This window comes from Vanessa tameamea, chromosome 25 (assembly GCF_037043105.1).
Source record: "Vanessa tameamea isolate UH-Manoa-2023 chromosome 25, ilVanTame1 primary haplotype, whole genome shotgun sequence".
In the NCBI taxonomy this organism is placed as follows: domain Eukaryota; kingdom Metazoa; phylum Arthropoda; class Insecta; order Lepidoptera; family Nymphalidae; genus Vanessa; species Vanessa tameamea.
The window spans coordinates 1,182,934-1,203,959 of NC_087333.1; the positions used below are offsets into that span (position 1 = coordinate 1,182,934).

Consider the following 21,026-nt stretch of genomic DNA (forward strand, 5'->3'; position numbering starts at 1 on the left):
TACGCTCGCGTTAGTACGCCCCTGCCCTTCACAGTGCTCGGACGTGTACTTATCACAGAGATGCATAGGTGAGTCCTTTGCGAAATACCTTAAATATTATTTAGTTCCAAACATAAATTGATAAGCCTTTAAATGTGTCCGAATATCCTAGTTATTAATTCTAAAAGTACCAGGGTAGCATGTGCTTGCAGGATTCAAGGCGTTTTCTAAGGAGATAATTTCCTTCGAACAGGCTCTGAGCTGAAAAGGATCTTATTTCAAACGTCCGTTCTATTTATGCGTGACAAGTCTCCTTCGATTTTACGTTTCGAAAGTCGCCCTTTCGATAAAAATAAATTGTATTAAATTATAACAGCGAATACAATTAATTCATGTTTGTTTTTTGAAAATATCAATACATTTTAAATATTAAAATGTATTACTGTAATATAGAAAATATTTTACTGTAAGATATTTTCGTTATTATAAATTTCTACACGAATAATAACTTAACCGGAGATGAATTAAAGCTTACCAATAAATTTGCGGTGCGTGTATTAATTAACATATTTTAAAGCTGAAATTTATATATAATTAATGAAAAAAATGGTTAAATAAAGGAGAGGATTGTTGGATTGTTTGTTTAAAATAAAATATGTATAAATTTTAGATTTTGGAAACAGTTAAAGTTAAAAAAGTAATTTATCTTAATTTTCCCTAAACTCTGTTCAATTAACTAATTTTCTTTTAATCGGAATGGTCATTATTTGGTGATAACCGATGACGTAATAGGCGACCAATGAGCGATCAGATACAAGGCATGTTAATCTGACTTTGACCAACGTTTCTGAATTGTAGGTTAATGTAAAATTAATAATATGTACTAAGGCAGCATAAAATTTCTTTGAGAATTTCCTTTATATGTAGCATCAGCAAAATTGATTTTATCATTTTATTATTAGAATACTGAAGTTGTTTATATCATATAATTTCAAATTTCCATTGTGTTTCACATATTGACAAGAGAAAGGATAAATTTTTTTTTATTATTGAAATGTATTATTTTCTATTTTTTATAGGCTCAGTGGATGACAGTTGTGGTCAATCGTGTAACATTTTTTTTTAAATTGTTGCTTGTTTTAATTAAATATCATAACAGAAACAGCTTGTAAAAGTACCTATATACCCGCCGCTATATAACCGCCCATAAATTGTACTTGAAACAGACAGTGATATAGATAATTTTTTCCTGCTCAAATAAATCGTTATCATTATGATCTCAGGTAGAATTATTTTTAACAGAAAAAATTGCCATATCAATAAAAATAACATTGACGATTATTTAGGATTTTAAACACTCCTATAGCTCAGAAACTTAAAGTCTAATTCCTAAGAGCTTACCTAGCTCACGTATGGCAACGTTTTTCACAATATAAGTCACTTGTTCTTCTACAAGATACGACCTCCCTAGCGATTTTTTAGATTTAGCGTTACAGTCAGAGCAAAGGGTCCTATGTGTCACAATCAGGTTCCAATTTCAAACCAAAAAGGTCGTATTCTATTAATGTATTTTTAATGTAAAGTTGTATAAAAATTAGTTGCCCGGGAAACAGCATTGAGGAAAAACATGAACACTAAAAAAAAACACAGTGAAATAATATTATATTTGTCTGTAAAACAAATTGTACATGCGACCTATTATTGTCATATATTGGTATTTATTCGAACCCAATCTTTAACAATTTGAAATCAATTAAGTACCAGCAACCAAATTTATATTACAAGAATATAAGGAGCTAAATCGTTTTTTTTGTTGGAAAGCTCTAATTTTAAAACCTACCAGTCGATATAAAATAATAATTTTTTTTAGATAATAATATCACGCTACGACCCACGAGAGCGAAGCCGTAGCACTTAAAGCAAGAAATGTAATTAATTCAAGAAATTAACAACGTGTAATTAAACCATCCTCATAAAAAATCCTCTCCTCTTAAGGTAAAGATTTGGAGCGCTATTATATCAACCTCCTACTCCTCTCAATTGATTGCCTCGTTTGTCTATTGACTAGATATCAGGCTGCAGACTGTGAGGTCCTGAATGCAAAACCGAGAACAGGTCAATAAAAATTATTGAGTTTTTCTGTCGGAAAATTCTCTATAGCTGCCTGGAGTCTGAAAGTTCCAAGTGTATACATTACCGTGGGTCAAAAAGCAAGTAAAGTCTTGCACCTGACTTCTCCCCTTAGTAGCTTTTGTTGCTTCACTATAACATTCCCAATGCTGGACTAAGGCCCCCTCTCTCTTTGAGGAGAAGGTTTGGAGCATATTCCACCACGCTGCTCCAATGCGGGTTGGTGGAATACACATGTGGCAGAAATTAGACACATGTGTCCTCATGATGTTTTCCTTCGCCGCCAAGCACGAGATGAATTATAAACACAAATTAAGCACATGAAAATTTAGTTGTGCTTGCCCGGGCTTGAACCCGAAATCATCGGTTAAGATGCACACGTTCTAACAACTGGGCCATCTCGGCCATACATAACAACCCGAGACATAAAAATACAGTGGTGTTAGACCAGAATCAAATAGCGAATGTTTGTTTATTTATACTTAACCACTGAGTCGACATTATAATGAAATTTTCTCATTGATTACTTCGTTATTGAGTAATATTTGATATATTGAGAATACTAGAGTGATCCAATTACTTTTAAATTATTAAATTATTTCTTTAGAGCTTATTAGAACCGGCCTTTACAATTCCAAAATAACTAACAGCCGGATTTTACTATAAAATAACAACAAAGATAAAAAGTACCAGGATAATATAAATGCTCAGATGATTATGTTTTTCTCGTAATAATGATAATATCACTAAGTTTCTCAGGAGGAAAGTTTTAAGTTGGAATGAAGTTTTTATTTTACTTGAAATCTTTCTTGAATTTTGTTTTTCTTTACGAGAAAGTTAAATCAGTGCTAGTGATTTATTCGAAATGGATCTTTTAGATATTTTAGTATTACTTGAGATCAAAAGATAGATGATTTATAAAAAACGTATTGTGAGTATTCTTAATTTGAAATTTAATTGTATATTGTTGTTTGAAGGGTGAGTGAGTTAGTCCTCCAAAAGTTAGTGGCGCATTGGTGATGAGTGAATGATTAATATTTCTCATAGCGCCAATGTCTATTCGTGATGATGATGCTTTTCATCACGTGGCCCATTTGTCCGACCGCCTATCTTTAACATAAATGTATATAAATAATTATTCAATATCATACCTTTGTTATTTAGTTGGTGAAACTGCCGTCTTAAATAATGTTTTATGAGGCTGTTTTAATAAAGCATACTGTTAAGCATTTTGCTTGTATGTATAAATATATATATATTTTGTTTAATTCAAATTAATTTGTATTCATGCGGATGTTTTGATTATTTTTCTGTTTGGATAGAGCGTTGCGCTTCAATCGTAACAAAAGATGAAGCTAGATTTAAAAAGCTACGAATAGCTAGCTAGAATACATACGTAACTTTATCAATGTGTGCGTGCTGACGTATTTGACGTCTGCTTTATATATACACTATTAAAATATTAAAATAATTATATATACTTAGAGAAAACCCCGATGAGTTTCGTTCACCGATTCTTCTCAACTCTTGGGTGTTTCTTCCGCATTGGTGGTACATTTCTGACAATCTTCATTTGGCAAAATCTAAATGCAAGATTTTGTTTTTGATTTTAATTAATACTTCATGGTAAGACTTTTTATAAGACCGTCTGGATAGGTACCACCTACTCGTCTTATATTCTACTGCAAAGCAATAATACATCATATTTGTTGTGTTCCGAATTGAAGGTTGTGTGAGCCACTTTAACTACAGGCAAAAGAGACAAAACATCTCAGTTCCCAATGTTGGGGGGGCATGAGTTACGTAAGAAATTGTCAAAATTTTATAATGTCCTAATGGGTTGTAGTGATTACTTATTAGATCAATCACTTAAGTATATTATAAAAGAAAAAAGCTTCTGTAATGGTGTATGGAGTGGAAGAGCATGCTAGAATATGCACTAAGGCTCTATGCAGAAGTTGGACATTCACTGACTTGTACTGATAATTACTTTTATTTACAAAGAAAACAAGCAGATGACTGAGTCGTTGATCCAGAAGTTGAATATGAGGCCGCAAATCCCAAGGTCCTAGGTTCAAGCCCCAGGTCGGGCAGTTGAGAAGTTATTGGGTTTTACTTTTGAATTACTCAGTAATAGCCTAGAGTCTGGAAGTTAGAAGAGGAAGATACTCCTGTGCCTCAGAAAGCACGTGTCGGATCAGAGTATATGGGTGAGGGAATGGAGAGTGCACCTGTCCTTGCACACACTTGTGCACTACGATATATTTTTTTAATTACTAAAATATAATTTATTAACGAATGATCATCTTCAAACAAACAGATATAGGTTTATTATAAAACTGAAACCACTGTTTTAATATGTCGGAGATATGTCTCCACCGTTATAGCAAGCTGAACTCGTATTAGATATGTGTATGTGTATGTGTGTGTGTATGAAATATGTGCTTACATTGTCAATGTCACCAACCGTATTGGCTACTGAGTTCAATTGTGATCGGAATATCGTGATTTATTTGGACATATACGTGATATACGGAAATGATTTATGGGTACAAAGGATTAAGTGTCAAAATCAGAAAGCATAACTCGATGTTTTATGGTTTTGTTCAAATTAAATATAGGAATGCAGTAAATGGGCTACGGATCGACAGTGTATGAAACGTTAATCATTCCATTCATCGCCAATGCGAAGGATTTCGTGATATGAACTAACTCACGCTTTAAACTGGAATGTATGTCTGTAATACGAATTTTTGTTTGGCGCTAGAATAATTAATAGTTAAATATGGGAAGGCACGAAACCGCTACCGTAAAGGTATTTTTGGGCAAAAATAATAATTATTTTTAGTAGGTTGTTCAGGCAAATCGGTTACCTAATTAAAGGTTGTTTTTACTAATATATTATCAATGTGAGAAGCATAAAACTTTACTTAAATTATTATAATATAATAATCATGACAATATACCCTTGTGAATGTAATCGCAATGGCTCACTCAGCGAACTGCAACATTATGTAGAGCTTTTTAAATTTACTGGATTAATTAGTACCAAAATCTATCTACAGGCTTGGCCATGAATTTTCTGTGGCCAAACCAACTGCGCAGGCGTTTTTTAGTTCATTATTTTTGTGTATACATGACACTCTCTACACCCTTAGTGTCACAGTACTTAAGAACAGCAAATCAACTGAGGAGTTCATGATCTCTTCACAAGCTAGCCACTACACAGCTATAAACTATATAAATCAAAATCGAAATACACTTTATTCAAGTAGGCTTTTACAAGTACTTTTGAATCGACATTTAACAAATTATATTAAGAAAAGCTACCACCGGTTTGGAATGTAGATTCTACCGTGAAGAACCGGGAAAAAACTCTTTTTCAACGTCTAAAAATACAGTCGTGTTAGTTAAATACAATTATATATGTATGTTATATATCCTGCCTGGAAATCAACAAGCATTAACTCCACGCTTTTTTATCATCTATATAATCTTGTATCGAATAATATGCCTTCTTTACCAATGTATTTTTTACAAATGATTTGAATTTATGAAACGGCAAAGTTAAAAATGTTTGTGGAACAGACAATCGAAACATCCTTTAGCTTCTAATATTACATTAAAAACAATTCTCAAAACGTATAACTTTGTCAAAATTAATGGAGCGCTATTTTTATAACCGGTATTTTATAAAAGGTACACTTTTTTATATCGCCAATAAACATTGGTGTAATTTAAGGGAAGGTTCCTAAAACACAGTTGTCTAGTTCAGGAGCTAGGGTTACATTGTCCGGTGCATTATTGTTTTTGTATTTACAATAAAGTTTTATAGTAGTATGAAAATTAAATTTTGACCTTTGTGCTTTATGAAATTAAGTAAATGGAAGGTTAATAGTTGAGATAGTAAGGATAGACACATAAATATCAACCCATTTTCAAAACCGGGTTAGCACCGCTGAGCTTTATAGTAGTTTTGTGTTTACATTTCATCTTGGCTTCTGTTAAAAATATCGCCTGGAAGTCAAAATATATTCGCCAACATTCAGATAAAGTAGTTCAAGAAGAGTTTACAGAGTTGCTTGTATGACTTTATCACACTACACCAACGTTGGTTTCAAATCGGTGCGTGGTTTCAAATGGGCCAATTGATGGTTGATCTGCGCGTATATATATAGACTTTAAGAAATACTAATCGTCCCTCACATCACCAAAGTGCCACCAACCTTGGGAACTAATATGTATGTGTGTGAAGTTACATTGACTCGCTCACTCTTCAAACTGGAACACAATTATAATAGGTATTACTGTTTAGTGGTTGAATATGTGCTTAGTGAATGCCTACCTAAACAAATAGACATAAACAATAAAAATAAATTAAGTGCGTGATATTCAATGATGCTCCCAGATTGGAAGCCGTAATCCTCCGTCTTGTGTTTGACACTTACTTACCAACTATTCATCCGAATTAAAAAAAAAAAGTAAAATTTCGCGCGTTCTTCTGTGGTCCGAAATATTTCCATACAGACCATTAATCGATCTTTTGATAATAAGTACGCCACGATACGTCGATAGCATCTACATTATCTAAATAAGTACATAAACATAAATAACATAATCAGCCTGTAAATTTCCCACTGCTGGGCTAAGGCCTCCTCTCCCGTTGAGGAGAAGGTATGGAGCATATTCCACCACGCTGCTCCAATGCGGGTTGGTGGAATACACATGTGGCAGAATTTCGTTGAAATTAGACACATGCAGGTTTCCTCACGATGTTTTCCTTCACCGCCGAGCACGAGATGAATTATAAACAAATTAAGCACATGTAAATTCAGTGGTGCCTGCCTGGGTTTGAACACAAAATCATCGGTTAAGATGCACGCGTTCTAACCACTGGGCCATCTCGGCTACAATCTAAATAAGTAATAGCTTTTTATTTGACGATTTAAAAGTGTTCGCTAAATTGAATAAAGAATTATATGATTTTTGATCTGAGCTGTGTTTATAATACACCTAAACTTAGTGTTGGAGAAAAGAGCATATACAGAAAATTCTGGAAAATTTGTATCCACTATTCGGAGTTGGAACACTATGGTAAGGTTTAAGCCTTCTGTTCTAGAAGAAATAAGTTCTAAGTATAATATTGTTGGATATTTAGGGGGAGATAAGACTGTTACTATCATTTTTTTTTATGTATGATGTGGCAAACGAGCAGGAGGCTCACCTGATGGAAAGTGACTACCACCGCCCATGGACATCTGCAACACCGGGGGGCTTGCAGGTGCGTTGCCGGCCTTTCAGGAAAGAGTACGCTCTTATACTGTTATAGTTCGAATTGAGTTACTTGATCCAAAATTGTTCAAAACTTGATAACTATATGCACTATTCTACTTGGAATAATATTATTATTGATGTTCCGCAGTTTCGGAGTATAAAGGCGCTCTATTTGAAGCGTCCGTTGGATGCATTTGAATTGTTGAACTTCACACAATTTTTAAATGAATTTTTCTTTTAAGTTTTATACGAAGCTATTTTAATTGTTTCACAGGTAGTGTTATATTAATCTTATTTTATGTGATTAGTTTGTTTCTGTAATTGATTTAATAATAATCATAATTTTATTTGAGATAACGTTTGTACGTTTGTAGTGTGATACATCCATTACAACATTCAATTAAAATTATATTACATATTATGTAAATATATTAATTCAAATTAATAATAAAGTTTAAAATAAAACAATTTCAAGCAAAAATACAACGCAGAATATTGTTTATACAAAACCTATAGTAATTATTTAAAATAGCAAAGGACAAATTTAAAAATACAAAAATACTATAAATAAATCTCAATTTAAAAATAAAAGTAAAAAACCCGTTATAAAAAAATAAAAGTTATAACAATGTCTGTCCATGTACTCTTTTTTTAGATTTAGATTTAAATTTATTCCAGTAGTCCTTATTTTGTTTTTAAAAAAGGAAAGGGTTTTTTTGGTGGTAGGGCTTTGAGCAAACCAGTCTGGGTAAATACCACCCACTCATCAGATATACTATCGCCAAACAATAGTACTGAATATTGTTGTGTTCTGGTTTGAAGGGTGAGTGAGCCAGTGTAACTACAGGCACTAAGGGCATAACAATTAGTTTCCAAGGTTGGTGGCGCATTGGCCATGTAAGAAATGGTTACTATTTCTTACAGCGCCATTGTCTATGGGCGGTGGTGACCGCCTACCTGTATCGTAAACAGAAAGAAAGAATTGTCGACGTCATAAGGTATATATTTTTGTGATGATTGATAGAAACATATATTTATTTCGCTATAACGAAATACGTGTCCATTTCAATAGGAAAATACATAATGAATAAACTGTACTACTTTCCGCTTACTAAATGCAAAACCATATTTGATTTTTCATTAAATAAGCAAATCATATCACTGACGTGTAGGAAATCCATTGTAGACTTTATCAGAACGTAATGTCTATAAAACACGCTAATACCTGAATGCTTGGTTATTTATTTTTGTTATCTGTAACCAGAGTTTATATCTATTTGTTTACGGTACCTAATCTCAAAAATAATAGAACTATGGTCGTATTATTGCTTGATGAAGCATTTAGATAACCACCCTATCTATGATTTAGACGCAAAGATACAAGACGACAGACAAAGTCGGGTATATTGACTAATACATAGTCAACAACGAGATTTTTAAGGCGTTTTCTGCCTCACATAAGCACTCTATTGTATCTTCAGCGGCTTTTATCCAAGCCGATATGACTTGGGAACCTTCAAGAAAAGCCTGCTTATAGATCAAAGGCTAGCAACGCACTTGCAAGCCTCCGGTGTTGCGGATGCCCATGAACTGTGGTAGTCCTTCCATCAGGTGAGCCCCCAACCCATTCGCCAACTATAACATCAAAAAATTGTTGTATAGTCTTTTAATAAAATAAATATTTAACCGGTTTCAAATAAAGTTAATTCATTCATTTATGTATACATACTTGAAATTTTTGAAGACGGTTTTTACGTTTTTGGAAACAGATATTAATATCATAAGTTCTACATATATTACTTGGTAAATTTTTGTTATTAATCTTCACTTCAACCGGAATATAATAATACAATAATTTCAATTGAGTTGGCTAGAGAGCTATTCAGGCCATAACTGCAATTTTAATGACCTCCGTGGTCGAGTAGTATGTACACCGGTTTTCATGGGTACGCCACTCCGAGGTCCCGAGTTCGATTCCCGGCCGAGTCGATGTAGAAAAGTTCATTAGTTTTCTATGTTGTCTTGAGTCTGGGAGTTTGTGGTACCGTCGTTACTTCTGATTTTCCATAACACAAGTGCTTTAGCTACTTACATTGGGATCAGAGTAATGTATGTGATTTGGCCAATATTTATTATATTAAATTATTAATATATATAATATTATTAATCGAGATTAACTTTTGATTTTTTTTTTGTAAAAATAGAAACAGCGCCGAGTATTCTCTTCGCTCGTATCAAGCCCGCATCCCAGCGTAAATACGGCATAAATCTTACTCCACGTCACACCTTTGCCAACGGCAAAAAATATAAATACCATTTCGTTAGTTCTCAGATAAATTCGGAAAAATACAATCGTTCCCCGTTTTTGTATACAAAATTTCAATGTGTTCACGCATCGTTTATTCAATGGTGTTGAAATGTTGTACAGCTGTTATTGGCAGTTTCGTAAAGGCTTATGCTGTTGTAAACTGCAATAGGATTTACGTAAAAACACGACATTCAATGTTTATCAAGTATCAGTTAGTTAGAAATGTCTGTAGCATTGTAAGGCGTCCTCTATATTTTATAAGTGAATTACAAATGCCACTAGATGGCGCTAGACTCTGGGCTGGTGGTCGGCGTGCTTTTAGGTCAGTTGCTTAGAGAACGTTGGTCAAGACACTTTCTACCTAGAAACTTCTGATTATGCAATTGCATAGTATTCAGTAGAAATAAAAAAAATGCATGTCATGACTGGTATAACAAGCGTGACTTATTTCTTGTGTATTGAGTCCATGTGGTAATAAGCCTGCCTATTTTTATTAACAAAAGAGGATACTAAAACATCTCAGATCTTTAAAATCATATTAAAATTATATTATTCGAAGACAATCCTATCTCCTTTCACTTACTCGAAGTAAACTTTATCATATTTGGAAATCATATCTTATTAGTGATACAAAAAAAACAATAAAACGTCTCCTAAATATTGGACGCTCTTTCTGACAATCAGCTTATAAACTCCAATGATCACAGACCCACTACGGTTAAAGTAGTAATCGGTTTTCTTCAAGAATATTTACTGGAAAAGTGGAAGATACTGGAAACATATTATCGCTGTCCATAATTCGAAAGCAGGTAAATGGACCGTTGTATATTATCAGTACGTTTGTTATTACTTCAGTTTGCAGTATTCTTTATTTATTAAGAAAGGCTATTTTGCGTATAGAATAATATAATATCTTCTGTCAATATCATCAATTTATAAAAAAATTCAATGACAACCTGCGTTAATTTGGGATTAAAAGTTAAATTGTCTTTTTTTTCTGATTTTTTTTGCGTCACTCGATTGAACTGAAAATATACTTTACTGCTTAAATTTAATAATCGAATTCTAGAAGTGAATGCTTTTAAATGCATGCATGTATACTAGAATAAGTTAAAGGGTCCTAATGAGGTTATGGTGTAGTAAAAGTAACAGTCTTTAAATGACCTGCTGATAGACTTTGACTAATTTTATATTGATCTTCTTCTGTAAATGATCTACAGCTGGGACATGTCTTCTTCTCCGATTGGGGAAAAGGTTAGGCACTTATTCCACCCGGTACTCCAAATTACACATGTGACAGATTCTTATCCAAAAAATGTAAATTCACTCACGATGTTTTCCTGGAGCACAGAATGATTTATAAAATCAAATTTAAGATCTTCAAGTTCGGATTCAAGTTTTCTAATGACTGGACCATCTGTGTTCATAATAAACTAAATCGTAATTACAATATTTATTTCTCAATTAAAGCTATTATCAAATGTATTAAACATTCCGTGTTCAGTTTCATAATAACTTGAACAAATAACTAGAATGAAATATTTCTATGACGCGCTTTAATAACTTCCCCTTAGGGAGGCGCCCATTGTTTGGGAAGATCCGTGGTAGAACATCCAAGCAAGTAAAGCTACAAATATTTAATTATACGCTAGTACAGAGAGTTCATAGTTGTTGTTCAGTTCATATAATACAAATAACAATAGATCCTGGAAGCTGCGAATCAAAGATAACACCATAATCCCATCCTATCCCTCTTCATCGTTTGGAGTTGAATGTTGTTTTTCAGCCGGGATTTGGGATTTGAAATAAGCACTTAAGCGGAATACGGTTTTCTGATTATCACTTTTCATTTATTTTTATTGGGTAACTAGTTACATGTTTCGGCTTTACAAGGGTAGAATAAGGGTCTGGAAAACGTTTATATTGAAGGGCAATATTACGAAGAAAAACCTTATTTTATTTGGACCAGAAATTTCACGGGGGTATGCAGATCAACTCATATAACACACACAAGCAAACAAATTCATATAAATTTAAGGAAAAGATATAATAACAAATCATATTTTTTCCATATATGTAAATTTATTATTTCATAATAATAAAGCCTTCATTTCCGAACAAATTGGAACTTGACATAAAAAGGAAAACTGTATAGTTCACAGTACATCTCTGCGCTCGGTATACCTCACGACATAGGCTTCCACCAGTGCCTTCCACTGTTGTCTGCCTACTGCCACACGTAACCAAAAGGATCCCAATGTCATTTTGAGGTCATGCTCCCATCTTTGCACTTGATGACCTTGGCTCCTAGTGCCATCTGTCTGATACGAGACAGTCAGGCAGTTTTTTTGCTCCATTTCTCAAATTTGAAAATTATTTCAAAAGGCAAATGGGCCACCCGATGGTAAGTGGTCACTGCCCAAAGACATTGGTACTGTAAGAAATATGATCATTCCTCCTATTACCAACGCTACACCAACCTTCGGTACTTATGTCCCTTGTGCCTGTAAATTCAGTGGATGTAATTATTTATTATTTATTAGGTAATTTGAGTTTTGTTGAAATGAATTCTATATTATGGTTATGGTTACGTTACATTGTTACAATAAAATGAACTCTATCAAAGCATTGCAAGATAAAAACAGTTGTTTTATGGTTCTTTTAGTACTTTATTGCCGACACGTGTTTGAGTCTAGTCATAAAATCGTATTGAAGTATATGTAGTAGGTATTCAAACAATCATTACTTGTTCATGGTATTGGTTATGTTTAAGAAATCAATTTTCTTTTTTCAAATTAAATTATTGTATATGTATTCCATTTAACTTTATTCATATGCAGATGAAATTAAAAATCAATTTCTTCATAGTAGATAATACATTGATACTACATAACAGAAGGTAGGGTATTAATATTTAAATATATATATTAATAAATAATTATAATATATATACTCCGTATGTATGTATAGTTGAACTGTCCTTAACGGTTGAACTGATTTCGATGATTTTTTTGTATGTGTTTATGTGGTTTCCTGGATGTTTTAAATTAGATCCGGTAAGTGTCAGTGCGAAGTAAATATAATTCTTATTTCACACGGACGAAGCCGGGACGAGAAGCAGCCCCGTCTTCAGCACAACTAGAACCCACCCTAGGGTGCACTCAGTTTAGGTGTGCATGTGTAACTACATCCTACCCGAAAAATGTTTTTTAAAAATCCTTTTGGAGAGTCTCCTCGATGTTACAAAACTTGATAAGATTCACGCCTGGCGCCCGGATTTATTTGCACTTCATGCACCTTGGATTATGACGGGATTAGTGTAACAATACTCCTCCTCAACGATTGAACGATACGACTGACCGGGCAGTTTCTTTAATTGTAAATTTTACTATTGACTTTCTAGCTGTTTTTTCTCGGTAGAATCTCCACAGCGTACTGGTGAAAGCTTTACATTAATTATAACCTACTAAAATTACTACTCGATACACGAAGTCAATGATGGTTTTTTTCTGAAACATCTTTTCATATGAGATCAACCGTAACCAACAGTTCGGAATGTAGATCCTACCGAGAACAAGCAAAAATTGTAATATTTTTTTATACAATTTTAGCATAGGCTACTATAATTATACTTATTTATATAAATATACTTAATTATATAAATATAAATGAAAAATAGCGCAAGTACTTATGTAATATATATTTTTATTACTTGGTGGCAGGGCTTTGTGCAAGCCCGTCTGGTAGGTACCCACTCATCAGATATTCTAACGCCAAACAGCAATAATTAGTATAGTTGTGTTCCGGTTTGAAGGGCGAGTGAGCCAGCGTAACAACAGGCACAAGAATCCCGACCAAAACATATTAGAATATTCATGATTCATCGCGGCGGCGTTGTCAAGTTTAATTTAATATGTATTTGATTAGCGAAATGATTTGTAACTTGTTTTGACCCACGTTATGCGAGCGTTAGATATATATTATATATTATCGCTTGATTTATTTTAACTGTTTGTATATTTCGCCTTAGAGAGGATAACGAACCTTTAATTTCTCTATTATTTACTTCTGTAGCACCAATTATATGACTGAGCAAATAAAACAATTAACAGTCAAACTTGAACAATCAACGAATATGAACCATGTTTTCCTAGTAACATCAAAAAGTCAAAATAAAAATGTACTTTTTTCAAGTAGGCTTTTTTACAAGCACTTTTGAATCGTCGTCACAAAAAGTTACGTCAAATATAAAATTAAACTTGCATATCAAAAGGACTGTTAAGGTTTCGGTACATTCTGTAACATGTTTTTTAGAGTTTTGTTTAACTAATTGCCACCCTCGATTTCACTCGCGTTATAGTGCTTAGTGAGCCGAGATGGCCCAGTGGTTAGAACGCGTGCATCTTAACCGATGATTTCGGATTCAAACCCAGGCAAGCACCACTGAATTTTCATGTCTTAATTCGTGTTTATAATTCATCTCGTGCTCGGCGGTGAAGGAAAACATAGTGAGGAAACCTGCATGTGTCTAATTTTAACGAAATTCTGCCACATGTGTATTCCACCAACCCGCATTGGAGCGGCTTGGTGGAATATGCTCCAAATCTTCTCCTCAAAGTGAGAGGAGGCCTTAGCCCAGCAGAGGGAAATTTACAGGCTGCTAATGTAAAAAATGAATGTAATGTTAAATGTCTATTTATATCACTTTTTGTAATATCTTTATAACATAGCAAAAACACTTAAATACTAAGTAGAAAAAGAGGCACACGCTAATGACTGTCTCACAAACTTGAAGGGCGGTGTCTCCTTGAGACCTATTTGAGATCATAAGATCAAGGTCAAGCCACAGCTTGAAGAATGTTTGACACGATAACTAGCGATATGAAATATCATATTACCAACTAATATGGAGCGAATTATGACCATTTGATGTTAAGTCATATGTGATTACATAAATAACATTGCAAATTGTTTTGAAACTCTTTAATACCATACTTGCATTAGTTGTTTAAGAAACGATTAAAATTTCATACGGCATCAATGTCTATGTACAATGGTGATTGGTGGCCATACCGTTAGGCAAGGCCGGACCGTAAGTTTAAGGGGCCCGGTGCTAATAAGACTTAGGGGCCCACCTAAGACATATGAACGTAGCCTTGAATCAAATTAATTGAATGGCTTTGATTAATTGCAGGAGTCGCACGGTTGCAAACCATAAGATCTGATTAATTTAATAAAGTTATGGATTCTTTCGCATTGTCGTCTATTTTTGACTGTGAATACTCCTGGTGAATGTCCTATATATCAATGTTTGTTAAATGAAAAATTAATGTAGTTTGTCTCGTGTTAACTAAATGTAGCCTTAGGACATCTATTTCTTACAAAATATTATTATTAAGCACAGTATATATATATATCAATAGTGCTTGTAAAAACCTACTTGAATAAAGGATATTTTGATTTTGAAATGGAATGGATGGAAATTTATACCACAATCCATCATTCACACCACCATCTCGTCTCTTGCTAATTACAGTATGCCCAGTCTTATTTATTACAATATGTCAAAACAAGTTCAAATTTTAAAATATAAGCAATTCGGATAAGCTTAGCGTACCGGCCCAGTTTTTTGTTCAAAGCTTGTTAAAAATTTGATAGATATTTCCACGTACCGTAACTCAACGCTAGAATTTATGAAGGCTGAATGGCAACTATACCAGTCAGTCTTTTATCAACAATATTGCAGAGATGCGTTGTCAGGTTATTTTTTAATACACAAGTAAATTTCAAACAACTCAGCGATTCGTTCGTGTGCAAAGATTGCGGGTTCAAGCCCACGTAAGTATCTCCTTAACAGAGAACGCCTTGGCCCAATTGTGGGACATTTTCAGGCAGTAACTTGTCTAATAAAAAATATTATTTCTGACGAAACAGGTATAGAATAAATGGCAGATGTTTCATAATTTAAAAAAAAATAACCTGAATAGAGTCCGTAAAATAAGTAACAGCCTGTTTATGTCCTACTACTGGGCTAAGGCTGTCTTTCCTTTATATGACAGGGATAATTAAGTAAATATAAATACATATACAAATCAAAATTTCAAGTAGCCATAGTACATGCTTTTAGCTCATCTTGTCATTAGTTGAGGCATGAAGAGGGTTATCTTTAAGATATATCCACCAAACTGTATACGAGCAGTATGGTGGAATATGCTCCACACCTTCTACCCAAAGGAAGAAGAGGCCTTAGCTCAATAGTAGGACATTTGCAGGCTGTTAAATTACGTTATTAAATTATTTTAAGGTATTTGGTCTGAACTGGTCGAAGGACACACAAAGATTTGGACATTATCGATATCGAAAAACTAAACTACTTTCAAGTTTCACTGGACTCTAAATCTATATAGGGTTAGATATAAGGTTATATTAGTGATGATTTAGTTGATTTTCGATATTGTTTAGAGCTTTAATTGTTGTTTCACAATTTTTTTGTTATATATCTGTTAATAACTTGCTTCGAGAATGTTTAGTAATAAATTGTATGAAAAACAAAGTTGAGACGAGTTGCTAGTTAAAGATATTTTCTCAAGCTTAAATGTTGTATGAAACTTGTGTTCAGATCGTTAGTTCCATCTCTTTCAAGGCGATTAACTTCACAATAAGTGGGACAAAGACAGATACCGTGGAACTATTTTCTAAGAATTATATTTTATAATGACGACTTAAGTTTTCTACTTTGTACGAAAAACCTTATTAAGGAGAAGCTTTTGCTGACGATATGCACTTCCTACTTTTCTTAGAAACTCTAATTCGTATGAAAAAGCAGAAGTCGATTGTCAACATTTGTTTTTGTTTTTTCATTAATATTTAGTCAACAGTAGAAATTAAATGATACAAAATTTTCGGATCAATAAATATTCCTAAGTATATTTTGAGCCACACCCAGTAAAGCGTGTACAAGGAATATCATTTTCCATTTAAAAAAGAACGACAAATGCGCACATAAGTGAAATTATAAAACGCAATGCCAACACCTTTACTATTAGTGGTGTAGGTGGTAGGGCTTTGTACAAGCTCATCTGGGCCCATTGAACATAACATCTTCTTTCCTAAGGTTAGGGGAGCATTAGCGGTCTAAGGTGATCATTTATCACTAGTCGGCCCATTTGTGCATCCTATCTATGCCATATAACAAGCTTTAATCAACCTAATCTGCTGATATGATATAACGAAAAAAACAACATATTTATTAGACCGACTAAAGATTTCAACCTAGGATGAAGGGATCAGGAGCCTTATAGTCAGCCTACACAAGACGAGCGAGGCAGTCTAAACTAATATCACAGACCAGTCAAATCAATGACACGCCTGCATCAAGTATTCCGTTTGGGGAATACAGAAGACACCAACTCAAATGAACTTCCTGTGGCTGTCTATATATTATTTAACACATGATTGTAGCTCTAATGAACACCGGCCTGGGTATTCATTAGTTATTCCATTATTATCAATCAACGGTATTTCTTTTTCGTGTCTGATTGAAGGTTAAGTGCCAATAAGATGAACGGAGCACATCGATCGTCTGAAAGCATAGGAAAAGCAATCGGAAATAGCACTATTTTTTGGACTCGATAGTTTAGTATAGGCCTATGTTCTTATACAGGCTTAGAATTGCTATCTCAAATATTAATTTTCGCATATTCAACGTATATAATAAACATATAATATAACTTATAACCTTTAGGGATATCACCGAGGTTATTTAAGATGAACTTATTCGACTCCAATATCGCTAAGTGAAGTCTGAACGCAATCGATACAGAAGTTATATTTTGGTGTGTTTTTGGCAAGAGGAACATTGTTGTTACTCATATCTCCCTTGACAAACCTTTGTGTTGTATATTTAATTTGCTGTTGGTATTTCATTATACATTTTTATTCTTTAATATGTTGCTTTCAATATAGAAAGCCATTATTGCTATGAAATGTTTACAGTGCTAATATTTGATTATGAGGAAAGTTCGTGTCGATTTGAAATCAAATCAAAATAGTATTTATTGTACACCAATAAACAAAGACATAAATTACGTACAAGAGGCGCCATTACCGCTAAGATCAGCGATTACAGCGATCTCTTCCAGACAACCTTGAGGTAGAAGAAACAGTAGAAAAAAACAACATAATATATAAATACGTTGTAATGATACTATAATCATATTTAAACAAAATTGAAATATTAGATGCGAAATGTGGAAAACATTAACGCTTAAACTTTAACGCTTTTGGAAAAGTTCTAAGTCCAGCAGTCGATTGGCTAGTGGCAAAAAACCCCAATGATTTTCTTGCCCCGGTTCTTCTCTGATCAGGTTTATTTTTCCAGTCCTTTCAAAATCAAAGTGAGCCTAAAAACAATAATTTGATTTGTACAGAATTTTCAAATTATGTTAGTTCACAGTTTAAGAAAGGCTAAACTTCAAAATTAATTAATTGTAAGTACTTTCAGATTTCACCTTTAAAATTAAATTAGTTTAAATGAGTTACAATTCAAATATCTGAAATTTACGATTAGTTCACAAAATACAATACAAATGTATGGAAAAAACTAACTAGGAAATTAATTGGTGAAGTAAATTGGTATGTGAATGTAAAATGAGTTCGGTGTATTGGTTCCATAAATATCAGATAATAACCGACTGTCGATTCTGTAAATACTTCTGACGTACTTAGACGCGATTTTGAATATTTTATTACCCACACGATGGCTCCTACTTCTATTTATGGATGTCGAGTAATTCGATACTAGATTTTCATGACTTTATAACTGAGTCGATCTTATTTTGTATATATTTTATTGACTTTATATATTACAATATTACTTGGTGATAGGGCTTTGTGCAAGCCCATTTGGGTAGGTACCATTCACTAATATCTCAATGTACAGTTAAAAAAATATTTTGGTATTCCGGTTTGATGGGTATGTGAGTCAGTATATCTTCAGGCACAGGTGAAATAATATCTTAGTCTGCAAGTTTGGTGTTGAATTGGCGTTGTAAGGAATGGTTAATATTTTTTCAGCCCGTGTTGACAGTTACTATGTGGGCATTGCGAAGGCATTTCTGCCTACCTATTTAAAATTTAAAAATAGAACTTTAATATTATTATTGAATTCTAATTTCTATATTATACGTATATGAATACACTCGAAGTATATCCCACTTTATTATCCATATTTGTGTAAGTTAAACGTTATGTGACTCTTATATAGAGATATATTTAGATAAATTACATTAACCATTACTTTAGGCTTCGATCTTCCATTAAATGCTACACGTAACGTTTGTCTAAAGTCGTCCATTGGAAGATTACGCTTTAGTGTATGGACGTCTCAGCCATAACAATAGTCGATAAATAGTGCTGGTGATTTAACCGACAATTTTCATAACTTGCCTCTGAATTATTTTTAGTAATAGAGAAACCCGCAGCCTCAAATGTTCTTACAAAATGAATTTCTAATTTGGTAAGATACTATTGCTCAAAAACATTTTTGTGATATTCATTTTCTAATAAAAATGGAATAACATTTACATAATATCTGAAGTACTAATAGATTTTTTTTAATATAATTATATTTTCCTGATGATAAGGATTTGTGAAAGCCCACCTGAGGATTCCTCCTCAGAACCTGGTCTTGAACGACATGGTGACGGTGACAGTGACGTCATGACTGATTTCTGAAAAAATATATTTAACCAACTCGAAATGGAGCAGCGTGACCTTCAAACAGGCGGCTTGGTACTTCTTTTTTAATATTATAAGGAAAAAAGATAAGATCATCCATTAGAACTGTCTTGTGCGGTGTCTTACGTCCGATCCTTTCTCCTATCTAGAATGTGTTTGACTTGCAGTAATTAATCTTCTATTAGTTTTTGTATGTATTGGTTTTATCACGCGATCTTACTTGCTCTAAATTACAATTAATGTTTCTGTTTCCGAATCAATGATAGCCCTTCATTTATTTGAGAATACGAATAATTCATCCATTAATTATGATATTTAAAACGTTGTAGAAGTTTAAATTTTGGTTTCTGAGTAAGCGTTGTCATAAGACATATTATCATAAATTTACGATTTTTATTTTGTAGATATATATATTTATTATATAAAACACAATTTCAAAAAAATGACACTTTTCTTTGCACGTTCGTTACATAACTGTGTGATACCAAGATACCCTTTGGTGTGCGCAACTGGATATAAGATTTCCTGAGGAAGCACTCAGTTTGAGTAGTTGTAGACGGGTACTTGTCTGACTTGAAGGCTATCGATGTCGATGAGAGCCTCAGACATCAGTTATCTCTGTTACATTGTTCTTGCTGGGAATCATAAATCTAGCACAAACTTGGTATTTGGATACGTAGATAAGAAAGCTGTTACGAAGAAATATATAAGCAGTTCAAAAGGCAATGGTGCTGTGATTGACCAATAAGAATCCGTAATAGAATGCATTCACTTAATTTTATAGGGAATTCCTGATAAGCTGATTAAATGCTACTAAGACGCATGCTCATTCACCATCAAAACAAGTGCCTTGATTTTGTCATGTCATAATGTACTCCTACACAAAAGCCGCAAATCTCCATTTGTATGGAAACCAAGAAAAGCAAATCAATAATTTAATTTAAAACTACGTTTTTTGTTTTTACCTCAGAACTCCGTCAGTTCTGAACCAATTTGGAAAAATGTATATTTTAGTTTGGAACGATATATTTTGCCATTTTATTTTTGCACTCGGTATATTTTCTGTTAAAATGTTATTTTAGTCACTTCCCTTTATTATATAATAAGCATAAAATATTATGTTTAAAAACTGTCAACTGCCAAGATTAGTCTAAATTTGTATAGAGCTATATATAATTAAGTCATTGGTATTCAGGGGCGCTTTTACGAGCCCACGAAGTCTTATTCATTAAATTCTGTCTTACAATCATACAAAGGAGGTAAATTCACTTTTTACGCGTTCTGGTTAGATAAATAATTCTTCAATTGAATTTTCGAACGAAAAGGGAGTGATTTCCCGTTCTTGATATGAGGAAATTGAGCACGAACACGGACCGAATGGGGGAGTAATGAAAATCGAGGCGACAAACCGATAGTAACATATTTTATCAACAGATTAAATGCATTTATTATCTTAGTATGTCATCTTATATCAGATTTACGAGCAATTTTTATGGAATCCAATTTCATAAAGAGCGATTAATTATGATCTCCCAATCGTAGACCGGAAATTAAGTCATATGACTATCTCTAATACATCTGCATAAGAAACTCTTTT

The 21,026-nt window shown here is 33.3% G+C and overlaps 1 protein-coding gene across 1 annotated transcript in view; it reads left to right on the top strand.

The window, feature by feature from the left end:
- Positions 1–21,026, top strand: part of LOC113399510 (solute carrier family 2, facilitated glucose transporter member 8-like) — a 66,842-nt gene continuing 45,816 nt past the window's right edge. Inside the window, exon 1 of the mRNA XM_026638658.2 lies at positions 1–68. Coding sequence (XP_026494443.2) covers positions 61–68 — 8 coding nt within the window. The 5' untranslated portion in view covers positions 1–60. The remainder of the gene's footprint in view (positions 69–21,026) is intronic.